An 18,347-nucleotide genomic window follows, 5' to 3' on the forward strand; every position below is an offset into this window, starting at 1 on the left:
TTGTGCAGCCATCACCACAATTCCAGAATATTTCCATCACCCCCAAAAGAAACCCTGTACTTATTAGCAGTCATTCTCAATTCTCCCCTCTCTCCATCCCTTGACAGCTACTAATCGACTTTTTGTCTCTATGAATTGGTCAGTTCTGGACATTTCATGTAAATGGAATCCTGTAATGTGTGGCCTTTATGACTTCTTTTACTTAGCATACTTTCAAGATTCATCCATATTGTAGCTAGTAATAGTACTTCATTCCTTTTTATGGCCGAAAAATATTCCATTGTATGGACATGCCACATTTTGAATATCCATATAGTTAATGGACATTTGGGTTGTTTTCACTTTTTTGGCTATTATGAGTAATACTGCTGTGGGCATTTGTGTATAAGTTTTTTTGTGAATGTCTTCCGTTCTCATGGGTATATACTTAGGAGTGGAATTACTGGGTCATATTTACCATATGTTTAAGTTTTTGTTTTCCACAGACACTACACTACTTTACATCTCCACCAGCAATGTTTTAATTTTTCTACATGCTCTCCAATAATTTTTGTTTGTTTGTTTTTAGCCACCTTAGTGAGTGTAAAGTGGTATCTCATCGTGGTTTGGATTTCCATTCCTCTAATTTTAATGATGTTGAGCATTTGTACATATGCTTATTCACTATTTGTGTATCGTCCTTGGAGAAATAACTATTCCTTTCTTTTACCGATTTAAAAAAAGTTGGGTTATTTGCCTTTTTGTTGTTGGAGTCATAAGAGTTTTTTTAATATATTCAGGATACAGGATCCTTATCACATACATGATTTGCAGATATTTTCTCCCAGTCTGTGGATTGTCTTTTCACTTTAAAAAAATTATTATTTTTAATTTTTATTTATTTATTTAATTTATTTTATTATTATTATTATTTTAATGTTTATTTATTTTTGAAGGAGAGGGAGAGAGACAGAGTGAGCAGGGGAAGGGCAGAGAGAGAGAGAGAGAGAGAGAGAGAGAGGGAGAGAGAGACAGAATCTGAAGCAGGCTCCAGGTTCTGAGCTGGTAGCACAGAGCCTGACAGGGCTCGAACTCACGAACCACAAGATTGTGACCTGAGCCGAAGTTGGACGTCCAACCAACTGAGCCACCCAGCTGCCCCATCTTTTCACTGTTTTGATGGTGACCTTTGAAGCGTGAAGATTTGGGGTCCCTGGGTGGCTCAGTTGGTTAACTGTCCGGCTCTTGATTTCAGCTCAGGTCATGATCTCACAGTTTGTGAGTTTGAGCGCCACTTGGGACTATCTTTCTCTCCTTCTCTTTCTGCCCCTCCACTGCTTGTGCACTCTCTCTCAAAATAAATAAATACAGTAAAAAAGTTTTGAAGCACAAAGGTTTTACATTTTGATGAAAACTAATTTATTTTTTCTTTGGTTGTTTGTGCTTTTGGTGTCATATCTAAGAAACCATTGCTTAAAATGAGGTTACAGGGATCCTGGGTGGCTCAGTTGGTTAGGCCTGTGACTCTTGATTTCAGCTCATGATTTCATCTTACAGTTGGTGGGTTTGAGCCCTGCATCAGGCTTTGCACTCACAGCATAGAGCCTGCTTGGGATTCTATCTCTTTCCCTCTTTCTCTCTGTCTCCCTCCCCCCCGCCTTCTTTCTCTCAAAATAAATAAATAAACTTCCAAAAAAAAAAAAAAGGTCACAAAGATTTACAACTATGATTCCTTTTAAGAGTTTTAGCTCTAACATTAGGGTCTGTGACCCATTTCGAATTATGGTATGAGATCCACTTGTACTAGTAACATTTGTTGAAAAGCCTGTTCTTTCTTTACTGATTTATTTTGATACTGCTGTTGAAAATCAGTTGACCATAAATTTATTTCTGGATACTCATTTCTGTTCCATTGTTTATATGTCTATCCTTAGGCCGTTGCTAAACTGTCTTGATTATGATAGCTTTATGGCAAGTTTTGTGATAGGGGAGTGTGAGTACTCCAACATTGTTTTCTTTTCTTTTTTTTTTTCGTTTGTCTGTCTGTGTATGGTTATATAGCTATAGAGAAGGAACTGCTATATACCTTGCATTTCTCTATAAATTTTAGGATCAGTCTGTCCTTTTTTTGCAGAAGAGGCAATTGGACTATTGATAGGGATTGCATTGATTTTGTAGATCAGTTTGGGGAGTATTGCCATCAGGACAGTGTTAAGTCTTCTAATTTGAAACATAGAATGTCTTTCTATTTGTTTAGAACTTAAATTTCTTTCAACAGTGTTTGGTAGTTTTCAAAGTATAAAGTTTGCTTTATTCCTAAGTCTCTTACTCTTTTTGATGCTATTGTAAATAGCAATTTTTTAAATTTCATTTTCAGATTGTTTATTGCTATTGTATAGAAAATAGGATGGATTTTTCTGTATTGATTTTTGTATCCTACAATGTTGCTGACCTTGCTTATTAGCACTTATAGTTTCTTATTAAGACTTCTTATTTTAGAATTTTAAGATTATTTAGGATTTTCTGTATGTAAGATTATGTGATCTTCAAATGGGGGTAGTTTTAGTTTTTCCTTTACAATATAGGTGTTTTTGATTTTTTTTTCTTGCTTAATTGCCTTGGCCAGAACCTCCAGTACAATACTGAGTGAATATGGAGAGAGTGAATATCCTTTTCTTGGTCTTGCTTTTATTTTAATATTTACTTATTCATATAATCTCTATACCAAACGTGGGGCTCAGACTTATATGACTTTGAGATCAAGAGTCACATGCTCTTCTGACTGAGCCAGCTAGGTGTCCCCCTTGTTCCAGCTTTGAGGTAAAAGCTTTCAATTTTTCATCATTAAGTAAGATGTTAGCTGTTGGTTTTTCATAGATGTCCCTTATTAGGTTGAGAAAATTCCCTTCAGTCCTAATTTGTTGAATGTTTTGATCATAAAGGATGTTGGATTTTGTTAAATGTCTTTTCTGTGTCTGTTGAGATGATTGTGTGATTTTTTTTTCCTACTAATATGGTATATAATATTGATTTATTTTTATTTGTTGAACCAACCTTGTACTCTGGTATAAATGGCACTTGGTATATAATTCATTCTATATACTGTTAGATTTGGTTTGCTATTATTTGGTTGAGAACTTTGGCATTTACATCATATATTGATGTGTGTTTTTCTTTTCCTGTGATATATTTGTTTGGCTGTCATACTAGGGTAATACTGGCCTCATGGAATGAATTAGGAAAAGTTCTCTCCTCTTTTGTTTCTTGGAAGAGTCTGAGAATGATTGGAATTAATTCTTTTGTAAACTTTTGGTGGAATTCACTAGTGAATCCATCTGGTCCTGGGCTTTTCTTTGATGGAAATTTTTAGAAAATACTAACACATTTCTGGTGAACTAGTAACGGGGGTAATGTAGGGAGAGGCAGAAATTAAAGGTTTGTTTTTTGTTTTTTTGTTTTTGTTTTTGTTTTTTTTTTAGAAGAGGTATAATCAGGTTTATTTAATACAGATTAATGAACAATAGACAGTAGTTTGGAAGCGGTACTTAATATGGATCAGAGTTATAAAACAGATCTGGGAAATGAGAATAGACATTAAAGGGTGTTGTTCTAGGTAGAAAGATCTTAGAAAGTAAAGATTTTTCATATGGGTTTTGGGTTGAATGCTGGAAAGAAACAGACCTGATTAGACTGCAGGTTTTTTCTTAAAAGGACATTTTTCTTTTTCTCCAGGTTTTTTCTTAAAAGGACATTTTTCTTTTTCTCCGTACTATTCTCCTTTCTGTGTTTGAGTAATGTTTGGGGCCTGGTAACAAAGAAAAGAATAACCCCATTGGGTGAGGATGAATAATGAGCTGACCCAGAGAAAGATGAAATATAGAAGGAATTGTAAAAGCCTTAAGCTGTTTTGTGCTGAAGACCTGCGAGGGAGAGAAGTAGTATAGAAAGGCCATGGTTACAAGATCATGGTCTTTGGAAGAGGATTGATGGAAATGGTTAACCTTTCCTGAGTACCTGTCATGCATGTTCAAACAGCGTTAATCCCATGGTAGATAAGAGAATGGAGCCACAGAAATAGGGTAGATAGAGGCATTCAGATTCTAAACCCAAAGCTTCATCATTGGTTTTCAAACTTTTTTTTTTTTCCTCTAAGCTGCAGATCTGTTTTTTCCCCCCCATGGGGAAATCTTAAATGGAACCCAGTATATTCTATACATAAAACCTAAACTGGTTGATAGCAGGATAAGAACACCTGAGCTCAGATTCTTTCTTTCGCCATCTCTCCTCCTCTTATTCTCGGAAATCTGAGGCATCTCTGTAGAACTCCAGTTTTGAAATCATTGTGTTTCACCATACTGCTATTTTTCATCACTTGATGATTGAAAATTGCCAGAAAAATACACGTGATACCTTCTGTTTGGTAGTCTGGCAGCTTATTTCATGAAATGGGTGTTAAGAGTGTTTACACATAAACCTGTACTTATGTTTGTGTCTTAGTTTATGTGGGGTCCTATAATAAAATACCACAGACTGGGTGGCTGTTAAACAAGTAATATTGTTCTCAGTTCTGGAGGCTGAGAAGGCCAAGATCAAGGCGGAGCAGATCCTGGGTCTGGTGAGGATATGCTTCCTGATTCATTCTTCTTAGAACCTCACATGGTGGAAAGGTCAAGGGAACTCTCTGTGGTCTCTTTTATAAGGGCACTAATCCCATTCATGAGGGTTCTGCTCTCATGATCTAATCACTACCCCTAAAGCCCCACTTCCAAATAACCATCACACTGGGGATTTGGTTGCGACATAGGAATTTTGTGGGGCCACAAACATTCCCCGTATAGCAAGCAGTTTGTAATCGACACTTTTTATCAAACGTGCATTTTTAAGAAGTTAATTTTCTTTGTCTTGAAGGTTGTGGCAGTGTTGCCTGAAGATATGAGACCAGGTCCTAATCCCTATGGTTTCCCATGGGAAATGGTAATATGTGCAGTTGTTGTTGGAGTTTTTGCTGTTCTCTTGTTTTTGTGGAGAAGTTTTCGATCGGTAAGTAACCAATACTAAGAGAATATTCATCTGTCTTCAGGTTGAACAATTAACATAAGAAATATATCTTTTGGGGCTCTTGGGTGGGTCCGTTGGTTAATTGTCCAACTTGGCACAGGTCATGATTTCGCGGTTTGTGAGTTCAAGCCCTGTGTTGGACTCTGTGCCAACAGCTCAGAGCCTGGAACCTGCTTTGGATTCTGTGTCTCTCTCTCTCTCTCTCTGCCCCTCCTCCACTCATGTTCTGTCTCTCCTTCAAAAAGAAATAAACATTTAAAAAAAAGTTAAAAAAAAGAAATCTATCTTTTATTTTAAGCAAACGTATTAGCCTGTTATGTGTATTCCTCGTGTTAATGTGTGGCTACTAGAAATTGAATATGGATTTAGAAGAATTTTCTAAGTGTAAAAATGTTAAAGACTTTATTTGTAGAAGTATTCTACACTAATACCCTACCTGTATTTCTTATTTATTTATTTATTTATTTATTTATTTATTTATTTATTTTAATCTGTGTTTATTGTTAACAGTATACTAAGAATCTGTGAATTTACCACTCAACTTGAAACCAAAACATGGACTATCACTTACATTAGGTGATCTTCCCTCATTTCATCCCCTTTTCTCCTTGTGCTAGAGGTAACCTTGTTCTGGATCCTGTGTTTATTATTCCCATGCCTTAAATTTTTTTCTTTTTTTTTGGTGGTCATATCTGCATATATTTCTCAAGTATAATATATAATCTTATTTGGTATAATGCCATAAGACATATCTTGTAACTTTTTTAGTCCATCCTCTGTTGCTAAGATTTATCCATATATTTGGATGGGGCTATGGTTTTTTCCATATTGAGTGCTTTAGAATATTACATTGTAAGCATATGCTACAGTTTATATGTAGATTTTATGGTTTTGGACATCTGGGTTATTTCCACGTTTTTTCCTGTTACAAATAGTGCTGCTGTGTATATTCTTATACATGCCTCCTGTAGTATATTTGTAAGTTTTTCTTGGGAGTAAACAATGTGAGATTACTGGGTTATAGGGTATGTGGAGGTTTTACTTTGAAAAGATAATGACAAATTCTTTTCCAAATTGTCTATACCAGTTTACACTCACACAAGCAATATATAGGAGCTCCTAGAGATCCACTTGTTCTCTTTCTTCTCCAACATTTGTTATTGTTGACATTCTTTATTATTGCCATTTTGAGTGGGTATAAAATGGAGTTTTATCATAGTCTTGATTTTAATTTCTTGATCACCAAGTAGATTGAAATCTCTTAATAAATTCATTGGCCATTTGTATTTGTTCTTTTTGGAAATAATTATTTAGGTCTTTTGCCATTTTTCTATGAGTAGTTTAGATATTCTTGATGGTGTCTTTAGTTTGATTGATTATGAATATGCCACATTTTATTTAACATTCTGTTGTTGATGAATGTTTGGGTTGTTTCCAGTTTGGGGCTAGTATGGAAAGTGTTGCTATGTACATTTTTATGGGCTGTTTGGGAAACATATGTATACATTTCTCTTGTTTATATAACTAGGAGAGAGATAGCTGCATCATAGCATATGTAGATGTACTCAGTTTTAGTAGATGTACCAAATTTATTTTTCAAAGTTGTCTTCATACTAGTTGACACTTTTACCAGAAATTAATGAGTGTTCTAGTTGTTTTCACGTACTTACTAACACTCGATATTGACTGACTTTTAAATTTTAGCCATGTTTGAAGGTATGCATTTATTTTCTTATTGTGGTTGTAGTTTGTATTTCTTGGATTCCCACAGTGGTTGAGCATCTTTTCATGTGTTAAAAGGCCATTTGTTTAGTTTGTACACTGCCTCCTCAAGTCTTTTGTCCATTTTCCATTTCCTTTTTCTTTTTTCTGTTTTAAATGTTTATTTATTTTTTTTGGGGGTACAGAGACAGAGGAAGAGAGAATCCCAAGCAGGCTCTGTGCTGTCATGACCTGATCCAAAATCAGGAGTTGGATGCCTAACCAACTGAGCACACCTGTTTTTTTTTTTTCCTTTTTAAAATATTTTTCATAATTTCTTTGTTTTTGTCTAAGTATACTTGACATGTAACATTTTCTCAATCTAAGGTGTATACATGTTAATTAATGTTATAAATGTTGATACATTTATATATTATAATTTCCATTTTAGTGATAATTAGCACCTCTGTTACATTATGTGTTAATTTTTTTCTATGGTTGGAATAATTAAGTTCTAGTCTTTTAGCAGATTTGATGATTATAATACAGTGTTGTTTATAGTTACTATACTGTGCATTAGATCTGTGGGCTTATTTGCTACTAGTTGTGAGTTTGTACCTTTTAAGCTATCCTTGTTCCCAATGTCGCAGTATGAAACATCGTTTCATCTTCCTTACCTTGTTTTTGTCTGCTATCAGAGAATAGAAATTCTTTGAAAATTTTGCATTTAACATGTCCTTGATCCATCTTGAATGTAATTTTTTGCCTGGAATGGGGTAAAGATTCGGTCTAATTTTAACTCCAAGATACAACCATTTTCCTGCTCATCTGCCATGCCACATATTAAGAGTTCAAATGCATGGACTGTGTAGATCTTTTTTTTTTTTTTTTATTCTTTTCCACTGATTACTGTTGAGAGCAAATACATGTATATCATTCTGTATCTCATCAATTAGGGGAAGACTAATTTGTGTTGTTCATGTATTATATTCTTGTTCTTTTCTTGTTTCCTTTCTTTTATCTATCAAGAATGAAGAGAATTTGACTGAATTTCACTTTCTTGATAGATTTATAATTTTTTTGTAGTTCTGCAATTGTTGCTTAACATATTTTGAGCATATTTTATAAGATGGATACATGTTTAGAATTGTTGTATCTCTTATTGGTGGATTGAACCTTTTGTCAGTATCTAGTAACTCTCTTTAATGTTAGTGATTCTTTTGTCTTAAGGTTTCTTTTATCTCTCATTTTTGTAGCCATAGCAACTTTTTTGGGTGATATTTGATAGGTCTTTTTCTGTCCTTGTACATTTTAGCCTTTCTATGGTATTCTACTTAATGTGCATCCTGTGTAAATTTCTTTTTTTTTTTTTTAAGTTTATTTATTTTGAGAGAGAGAGGGAGAGAGGGGGGAGGGACTGGGGAGAGAGAGAGAGAGAGCGTGCATGTGCGAGCACGCGAGGGAGGGGCAGAGAGAGAATTCTAAGCAGGCTCCACATTTCAGTGCAGAACCTGATGCCAGACTGGAACTCATGAGTCATAAAGTCATGAGCCTTTCAGCAAAGTGACAGGATATAAAATCAATGCACAGAAATCGGTTGCATTCCTATACACCAACAATGAAGCAATAGAGAGAGAAATCAAGGAATCGATCCCATTTGCAATTGCACCAAAAACTATAAACTATTTTGGAATAAATCTAACCAAAGAGGTGAAAAATCTACACACTGAAAACTATAGAAAGCTTATGAAAGAAATTGAAGAAGACACAAAAAAATGGAAAAATATTCCATGTTCCTGGATAGGAAGAACAAATATTATTCAAATGTCAATACTATGCAAATCAATCTATATATTCAATGCAATCCTTATCAAAATAACACCAGCATTCTTCACAGAGGTAGAACAAACAATCCTAAAATTTGTATGGAACCAGAAAAGACCCCAAATAGCCAAAGCAATCTTGAAATAGAAAACCAAAGCAGGAGGCATCACAAGCCCAGACTTCAAGCTGTATTACAAAGCTGTAATCATCAAGACAGTTCACTACTGGCACAAAAACAGACACTCAAATCAATGGAACAGAATAAAGAACCCAGAAATGGACCCACAAATGTATGGCCAACTAATCTTTGACAAAGCAGGAAAGAATATCCAATGGAATGAAGACAGCCTCTTCAGCAAGTGGTGCTGGGAAAACTGGACAGAGACATGCAGAAAAATGAACCTGGACCACTTTCTTACACCAGACACAAAAATAAACCCAAAATGGATGAAAGACCTAAATGTAAGACAGGAAGCTATTAAAATCCTTGAGGTGAAAGCAGGCGAGAACCTCTTTTGCCTTGGCTGCAGCAACTTCGTACTCAACATGTCTCTGGAGGCAAGGGAAACAAAAGCAAAAATGAACTATTAGGACCTCATCAAAATTAAAAGCTTCTGCACAGTGAAGGAAATATTCAGCAAAACTAAAAGGCAACTGAGAGAATGGGAGAAGATATTTGCAAATAACATATCAGATAAAGGGTTAGTCTCCAAAATCTATAAAGAACTTATCAAACTCAACACCCAAAAAACAAATAATCCAGTGAAGAAATGGGCTAAAGACATGAATAGACACTTCTCCAAAGAAGACATCCACATGGCCAACAGATACATGAAATGATGCTCAGTGTCACTCATCATCAGGGAAATACAAATCAAGACCACAATGAGATACCACCTCACACCCGTCAGAATGGCTAACATGAACAACTCAGGCAACAACAGATGTTGGCGAGGATGCGGAGAAAGAGGATCTCTTTTGCACTGCTGGTGGGAATGCAAACTGATACAACTACTCCAGAAAACAGTATGGAGGTTCCTCAAAAAATTAAAAATAGAATTACCCTATGACCCAGCAATTGTACTAGTAGGTATTTATGCAAGGGATACAGGTATGCTCTTTCTAAGGGGCACATGCACCCCAGTGTTTCTAAACAGCACTACCAACAATAGCCAAAGTATGGAAAGAACTCAAATGTCCATCGATGGATGAATGGATAAAGAAGATGTGTACAATGGCAATCAAAAGGAATGAAATCTTGCCATTTGCAACTATGTGGATGGAACTAGAGGGTATTATGCTAAGCGAAATTAGTCAGAGAAAGACAAATACCATATGACTTCACTCATATGAGGACTTTAAGATACAAAACAGCTGAACATAAGGGAGAGGAAGCAAAAATAATATAAAAACAGGGAAGGAGACAAAAACACAAGAGACTCTTAAATATGGAGAACAAACAGGGTTACTGGAGGGGTTGTGGGAGGGGGGATGGGCTAAATGGGTAAGGGGCATTAAGGAATCTACTCCTGAAATCATTGTTGCACTAGATCCTAACTAACTTGGATGTAAATTAAAAGAATAAATTAACAATTAAGAAAAAAAATCATGAGCCTGATCTGAGCCAAAATAAAGAGTCCGATGCTTAACTGTTTGAGCCAACCAGGTACCTCTGTAAATTTCTTTTATGTCTATTCTGGCAATCTCTTGTTTTTTCACTGTTTAGTCTGTCTACATATGTTATGATTATTGATATATTTGGACTAAATTCTTTCAGCTTTGTTCGTTTATTCCACTTTTTATGTTTAAATTCTTTTACATTGGTAAGTAAATCTTTTTACAGTGAAGACAAGAACCTTAACATACTCTCACATCCACTGGTTTCTTTCACTTTACTACTCAGATATAGTTCTTCTTTTCTTTGTTTTTAATTTTCTCCTCTACTCTGTCCCTATCCCTTACAAACCACAAAAATTATTGCCAAGATACTTGGCCCTTACTTGATGTATCTCTTGAGGGTCTCCTGGATTTACTTCTTCCCATATTTGAATGCTTCTTTCAAAATTTTTAGTGTAGATCTTTGCGTGGCAAACCTTCTGCGACTTTATTTTGAGTGCTTGAGGATATTTGAATTAAGTCCTCACTTGGAATGGTAATTTGTTTGATATAAACATTCTAGGTTCAAAGTTCTGTCCTTTTAATACTTCAAAAGCCTTACTTCCTTGTCTTTTTACGTTTCATGTTACTTATTAAAAGGTCTAATGGCAGTGTGATTCTTATTTATAAATGATCTGTTCTCTGTGAAAGCTTTTAGAATCTTTTAAGTTGACATTGTTATTTCAATATAATGTGTCTAAGTTTGAATATTTTTAAATATTTTTAGAATTCTCTGGAATCTTTTAATATGAGAGCTTGTTTGCTTGTTTATTTATTTTTATTAATTATTGTTTTAGAGGGAGAGAAAGCACAAGTGGGGGAGAGGAGAGAGAGACAGAATCTTTTTTTTTTTTGTAATAAAAAAAATTATTTTAGAGAGAGTGCAAGAAGGAGAGAGGGGCAAAGGGAGAGAGAAGCTTCACATTCAGTCAGCATGGAGCCTGATGCATGGCTCTGTCCCACAACCCTGGGTTCATGACCTGAGCTGAAATCATGAGTGGGTTGCTCAACCGACTGAGCCACACAGACATGCTGAGAGAGGGAGAGAATCTTATGCAGGCTCCTCTTCAGCGTGGAGCCTGATATGGAGCATAGTCCCCATCACCCTCGGGTGATGACCTGAGCTGAAATCAAGAGATGGATGCTGAAGTGACTGAGCCACCCAGGTGCCCCTGTTTTATCTTTTTTTTAATTTTAGGAGTTATCTTCTGCATTTTACATTTCGTTTTCTCTTTTTGAGACTATTTTTTGGATTTTGTCCCTTCTACTTCTGTCTTCCATGTGTCTTAACTTTTGTTTTTTAATTTTTTTCAGCTTCCTGTTACCTTTTGAGATCGTTCCTTAATGTGATTTAGTGCACTGATTTAGTCCTCATCAATACTGATTCCACTGTACCTTGACCTTAAAACTTTTGTTTTTTAATTTTATACCTATACATTTTTGTAGATGATTTAAGTCCCCATTTAAGTTCCCTAAGCCTGATCCCTTTACAAATGGAGTTTTTCCTTCATTTTTTGAAGTCTATTCAGATCCATGGTCCTGTGGTAAACATTTCTCAAACTGTTATTTTGGAAAACATGATGTTAATAAGGGCTTCCTGAAATACGAAGGAACCTGTTTTAGGGTAAAATATATTTGAAGAACAATGGACTAAATGAAATGAAACTGCTATCTTTAAGGTTGAGTTATTTCAGAACGACTTCAGTATGCTTATATACAATGTGAATCTTCAATAGAGAGACTTTAATATGTAGCATTTTTTCCATTGGAAAAAGAACACTCTCAGTTAATGTATAGTCATACTAAGGCAGTAAGAAACCAGTTATTTATGTTAACTTTTAAAAAAATGTTTATTTTTGAGAGAGAAAGTGCGAGGACGCGCGTGCAAAAGAGACTGCAAGAGGGGGAGGGACAGAGAGAGAGGGAGACACAGAATCTGAAGCTGGCTCCAGGCTCCAGCTGTCAGCACAGAGCCTGATGTGGGGCTCGAACTCACGAACCACAAGATCATGACCTGAACCGAAGTCAGTCAACCAACTGAAGCACTTAGGCGCCCCAGAAACCAGTTATTTTTAAGTTGGTAACAGAAGTTAAATAAGTCAGATTTACTTAAATATGTATTTGTTTTAATATAATTTTGTTGAATTTTTTTTTTCAGGTTAGAAGCCGGCTTTATGTGGGTAAGCTCTTTTTTCTATTATAGATCTCATCATTATTGTTCATAATTTTGAAACTTAAAACAATTTACATATAATACAATTTTTTTTTTCAGGAAGAGAGAACAAGCTGGCTATAGAACTTTCTACACTGCTTGATGAAAAATGTAAACTACTTGAAAAATTTAGCCTTGTTCAGAAAGAGGTAAGACATTTTTGAAAATGTTACATACGTGTTAGAGCTGGAAGACTTTACACTTTGCAGTGCAGAAACTTCTGTGTAAGTTTATTAATGCTTGTTTGCAAAGTGTGAGAGTTCAGTTGCTCTTCATATTACCAGTCTTACTAATTGTAACCACTGTGGTAAGAGCATAGTGATGTTTTATTGTGGTTTCATTTTCATTTCCCTGACTAATGAGGTTAAGCACCTTTTTCATATGTTTATTGGTTGTTTGGATATCTTTTTCGTGAAGTTGCCTGTTTAAGGGTTTTTTGTTTTGTTTTTATTTTTCTTATTTGAAAAGGTATGGTTATCTCTTTTTCTTTTTTGATACGTAGAATATTTTCTATATTTGAACACAAGTCCTTTGTTAGGTATATGTATTGCAAATATTTTCCTTCACTGTGTGGTTTGCCTTTTTATTTCAATGGTAAGCGGAAGTTCTTAATTTTAACCTAGTCTCATTTGTTAATCTTGTCTTTATGATGCCTGCTTTTTGTTTCTTCTTTAAGAATTTTTGCCTACTTAAGGTTATGAAGATATTCTTCTGTGCTACTTTCAGAAGCTTTGTTTTACTTTTCTCATTTAGTCTTTGTATAAATTTGGTAGAGCCACCATAACAAAATATCACAGACCAGGTGGCTTACCCAACAGAAGTTAATTTTTTCACAGTTCTGGAGGCTAGAAGTCTAAGATCAAAGGGTTGACAGGTTTGATTTCTTACGAGGCTCCTCTCCTTAGCTTGCATGTGGCTGCCTGCTTGCCTGGACCTCCCCTGGTCTTTCCTCTGTCCAGGTGCTTGTTTCTGGTATCTCTCTTTGTGTCCAAATTTCTTCTTTTTATAGGACATCATGTGATTAGATTAGGGCCCATCCTTAAGCCTTTATTTTAACTTAGTCACCTCTTTAAAGGGCCTGTCTCCAAATATGGTCACATTATGAGGTACTGAGGCTTCAACATATTAATTTTGGGGAAAACAGTTTAACCCAAATTTAATTAGTCTTTAATTCACCTGTAATTGAATTTGTAATGGTGTGATTTGGAAGTCAAGATTCAGTGTTTTTCAGATGGATGTTGAATTAACCAGTACCGTTTATGGAAAAGACCATCTTTTCCTTTGTTCCGTGGTGTCATCTTAAATCAAGTGCTGTATATATTTGAGTATTTCTATAATATCTTCTGTTCTGTTGGTCAGTTTTTTAAATTCTTGTGCCAATATCATGCTTTTTAATCTATCTTTTTGTAACGATTCTTGATAGCTGACAGTGTAAACCTCCATGTTTGTTTTTAAAGATTGTCTTGGTGATCTTGGTACTTTGCTGTTCTATATAGATTTTAAATCAGTTCATCAGTTTACACACATAGGCTGTTAGGAATTCAGTTAGGATTACATTGAATATATAGATCAATTTGGAGAGGACTGACATTTTTACAATGTTGAGTTCTTATCCGTGGACTATATAGTATATCCCTTTATTAACATCTTTTAAAACCTCTCTGTTATTGTTTAAATTTTTGTGTTGAGGTCTTCATCATGTTTTATTAGATTTATTCCCTGGTATCTGGTGATTTTTGAAAGTCATCTAAATAGTATAGCTTTTTCTTTGTTTTTAAAAATTAAAAAATTTTTAAAAAAAATTTTAGAGAGAGAGAACACGCAAGTGGGTGAGAAGAACAGAGGGAGAAGAGAAAATCCTAAGCAGCCTCTATGCTGAGAACTAAGCATGGAGCCCGAGGCAGGGCTTGGTCTTACACCCTGGGATCATGACCTGAGCTGAAATCAAGAGTCAGACACTCAACCAACTGAGCCACTCAGGCAGCCCGATAGTATAGCTTTTTCTTTTTTCTTTTTTTTTTTTTTCAACGTTTATTTATTTTTGGGACAGAGAGAGACAGAGCATGAACGGGCGAGGGGCAGAGAGAGAGGGAGACACAGAATCGGAAACAGGCTCCAGGCTCTGAGCCATCAGCCCAGAGCCCGACGCGGGGCTCGAACTCATGGACCGCGAGATCGTGACCTGGCTGAAGTCGGACGCTTAACCGACTGCGCCACCCAGGCGCCCCAATATAGCTTTTTCTTAACAGCTTTGCTGTAATATAATTTACCCACTATGCAGTTCAGCCATTTAAAGTATACAAATGACTGGCTTTTAGTATATTTACAGCTGTTCATCCATTGCCATAATTTTTGTACATTTTTATTACCCCCAAAGAGGCCCTGTAGCCCTTAGTTATCACCCTTCACCCAGTTTCCCCTACTCCCAAGTCCTAGACAACTTATCTACCTTTTTTTTTTTTCTATAACTTTGTTTGCTCTGTGTTCCATTTCACATAAATGGAATCATACAACATGTGGTTCTTTGTGTCCGGTTTTTTTTTTCACTTAGTAAAATGTTTTCAAGTTTCATCCATGTTGTGTATAGATTTGCCGGTTCTGGGGCACTTGGGTGGCTCAGTCTGTTTAAATGTCCTTCTTGAGCTCAGGCCATGGTCTCACAGTTTGTGACTTCGAGTCCCACATCGGGCTCTTTGCTGACAGCTCAGAGCCTGGAGCCTGCTTTGGATTCTGTGTCTCCCTCTCTCTGCCCCTCCTCCACTCATTCTCTCTCTGTCTCTGTCTGTTTGTCTCTCTCTCAAAAAAAAAAAATAAACATTAGATTCACCTATTCTGGACGTTTCACATAAATAGAATCATATAATATATAGTCCTTTGTGACTGGCTTTTTTCACTTACATTATGTTTTCAAGGTTCATCCATGTTGTAGTATGAATCAGTACTTTTTTTTTTTTTTTGCCAAATACTCTTCTTTGCCACAATTTATATATGTGTTTGTCAGTTGGGTTATTCTGTTTTTGGCTGCTACAAGTGATGGTGCTATGGACATTTGTGTACAAGTGTTATGTGAATATGTGTTTTCAATTCTTTGGTGTATATTCCTATGAGTGCAATTGATGGATATGTGTTTAACTTTTTAGGAACTGCCAAATTGTTTTCTATAGTGGCTATACCAGTTTATATTCCTACCACAAGTTTGTGAGTGTTCTAGTTTCTCCACATCTTTCCAAACACTTGTTACTATCTGTCTTTTTGATTTTAGCCATCCTAGTGAGTATGAAGCTGTATCTCACTGTGATTTTAATTTGCATTTCTCTGATGGCTAATTATGAGGAGCACTTATCTTTTCATGTGCTCATTGACTGTTTATCTTTTCTTGAGAAATGTCTCTGCAGTTCCTTTGCCTATTTTTAAATTGGTCTTTCATCTTACTATCAAGTTGTAACTTTGTATATTACAGATGTGAAATTCTCATTAGATTATGTGATTTGCAAGTATTTTCTCTCATTTCTGTGGGTTGTCTCTTCACTCTCTTGGTGGTATCTTTGAAGCATAAATTTTTTTTATTAAAAATTTTTTTAAATGTTTATTTTAATAAATTAATTTTATTTAATTTATTTTTGAGAGAGAGAGAGAGAGAGTGTGAGTAGGGAGGGGCAGAGAGAGAGGGACACACAAAATCTGAAGCAGGCTCCAGGCTCTAAGCTGTCAGTAGAGCCTGACATGGGGCTCAAACTCATGAACTGTGAGATCATGACTTGAGCTGAAATCGGAAGCTTAACCAACTGAGCCACCCAGGTGCTCCTGAAACATAAATGTTTTCAATTTTTTTTATTATTTTAAAGTTTTATTTATTGTTTTGAGAGAGAGAATGTGCTCATGCATGAGCACAAGCGGGGCAGGGGTAGAGGGAGAGGGAGAGGGAGAGAGAGGATCCCAAGCAAACTGCATTGTCACCATGGATCCTAATGTGGGACCTGAGCCCTGAACCCAGGAGATCAGGACCTGAGCCAAAACCAAGAGTTGGATGCTTAACTGACTGAACCACCCAGTGGCCCCAAATGTTTTTAATTTTGATGATGCTCAGTTTATCTACTTTTTTTTTGTTGGTTATACTTTTTTTGGTGTCATATCTAAGAAACCATTGCCTAAAACAACTCACAAAGATTTGCACCTATATTTCCTTCTAAAAGTTTTATGGGATTAGTTCTTATGTTTAGGTTTTTATTTGTTTGGAATTAATTTTTGTAAATTATATTAGGTAGGGGTCCAGCTTCATTCTTTGGCATGTGGATATCCAGTTTTTCCTAGCATTATTTGTTGAAAGGACTGTTCTTTCTGCACTGAATTATCTTGGTAACTTGTTGAAAATCAATTGACTAAAGTTGTGAAGTTTCGACCCTTCAGTCAATTTCATTGATCTGTTATGTCTATCTTTATACCAAGTCCACACTGTCTTGATTAGTGTAGTTTTGTCGAAAGGTTTGAAGTTGGGAAGTGTAAGTCTTCTAACTTTGTTCCTTTTTTTTTCAAGATCATTTTGACTATTCTCACCGAGTCCTTTACATTTTCTGTGAATTTTGGGATCAGCTTGCAATTTCTGCAAATGGATTAGCTGGAATTTTTTTCTTTTTTAAGATTTTACATTTTTTTAAAATTAAAAAAAATTTTTTTAAACATTTTTTTATTTTATTTTTTGAGAGAGAGAGATAGAACACAAGCAGGGGAGGGGCAGAGAGAGAGAAGGAGACACAGAATCCAAAGCAGGCTTCAGGCTCTGAGCTGTTAGATGAAGGGCTCAAACCCACAAATGTGAAATCATGACCTGAGCCAAATTCAGAGGCTTAACCCACTGAGCCACCCAGGTGCCCCAAACTTACTTATTTTAATGAAAACTCTATTATTTGCATCCCTCAAGAGTCTGTTTCTCTTGCTCATTTTTTCTCTTGGTTCTTAGTCAAATCTTGTGTTGGTCAATGCCAGGTTATTTGTAGAGAAAAATTTGAAGTTGTGGGTGATGTTTCTGTAGTGAGGATTTGCTGTTGCTTCTCATAGGCAGCTAGGCTGAAACATTACAAATCGTAGATTACTTTAATTACAGATTAAAATGTTTGGAAATTTGGCCTCATTTCAAGGGATTGGTCTGTTTCTGGTTTAGACTTTCTTATAAGATAGCCAGTGTGGGTTGGTATTAGTTTTGCATTGCTGCTGTACCAAATTATCACAAACTTAGTAACATAAAGTAACACAGGCTTATTTTCTTATAGCATTGGAGGTCATACATCTAAAACCAGTCTTATATAAAACTAAAATGAAGGTGTCAGCAGATCTCTTTCCTTTTGGAGGCACCAGGAGAGAATCTTTTCCTTGCCTCTTTCACCTTCTAGAGGCTGTCCATATTCCTTGGCTCTTAGCTATATTGCTCCAGTCTCTGTTTCCATCTTCCCATTGTCTCTTCTCCTAACTTTGATCCTCTTACCTCCCTCTTCTAAGGACTCTTGGGATTATGTTGGGTCCACCAAGATAATCCTGTATATTTGCCCCATCTGAAGATCCTTAACTTAATCACATCTGGAAATTTTGGGGATTAGGACAGAATTTGGAGAGGTCTTTTTTCAGCCTACCACAGAGCCCCATCATAAAACCTGAGCTTTGTGGCTCATCCTATTCATTAGGTCTTAAACTCCCAAGTTTTTCCCTCTCAGGTCCCCACTTCTACTAAAATCTCTGCTGGGTTTCTTGTCCTATCATCCTCTGCTTTTGGGCAGGGAGAAAGAATTGTCAAATGTTGGACTTGGTTCTCTGAGGATACCCTGTTCTATCATAAATTCTCACTATTTGGTTTGCTCTCCAAGGCCTTCAGACATGTCCTGTTGTTTTTGTTTTGTTGTGTTTTGTTTTCGACCATCTTTTGTTC

The 18,347-nt window shown here is 35.9% G+C and overlaps 1 protein-coding gene across 15 annotated transcripts in view; it reads left to right on the plus strand.

Annotated features, from left to right (window-relative positions):
- The window catches only part of MIA2 (MIA SH3 domain ER export factor 2), a 111,967-nt gene that overhangs the window by 31,493 nt on the left and 62,127 nt on the right, over positions 1–18,347 (plus strand). For all 15 annotated transcript variants that reach the window (XM_040477001.1, XM_040477005.1, XM_040477002.1 and 12 more), the window contains 3 exons: positions 4,888–5,019; positions 12,377–12,398; positions 12,491–12,579. In XM_040477001.1, the coding sequence (XP_040332935.1) occupies positions 4,888–5,019; positions 12,377–12,398; positions 12,491–12,579 (243 nt within the window). The remainder of the gene's footprint in view (positions 1–4,887; positions 5,020–12,376; positions 12,399–12,490; positions 12,580–18,347) is intronic.

Source organism: Herpailurus yagouaroundi, unplaced genomic scaffold (genome assembly GCF_014898765.1).
Source record: "Herpailurus yagouaroundi ecotype Mexico unplaced genomic scaffold, PumYag 141, whole genome shotgun sequence".
NCBI classification, from domain to species: domain Eukaryota; kingdom Metazoa; phylum Chordata; class Mammalia; order Carnivora; family Felidae; genus Herpailurus; species Herpailurus yagouaroundi.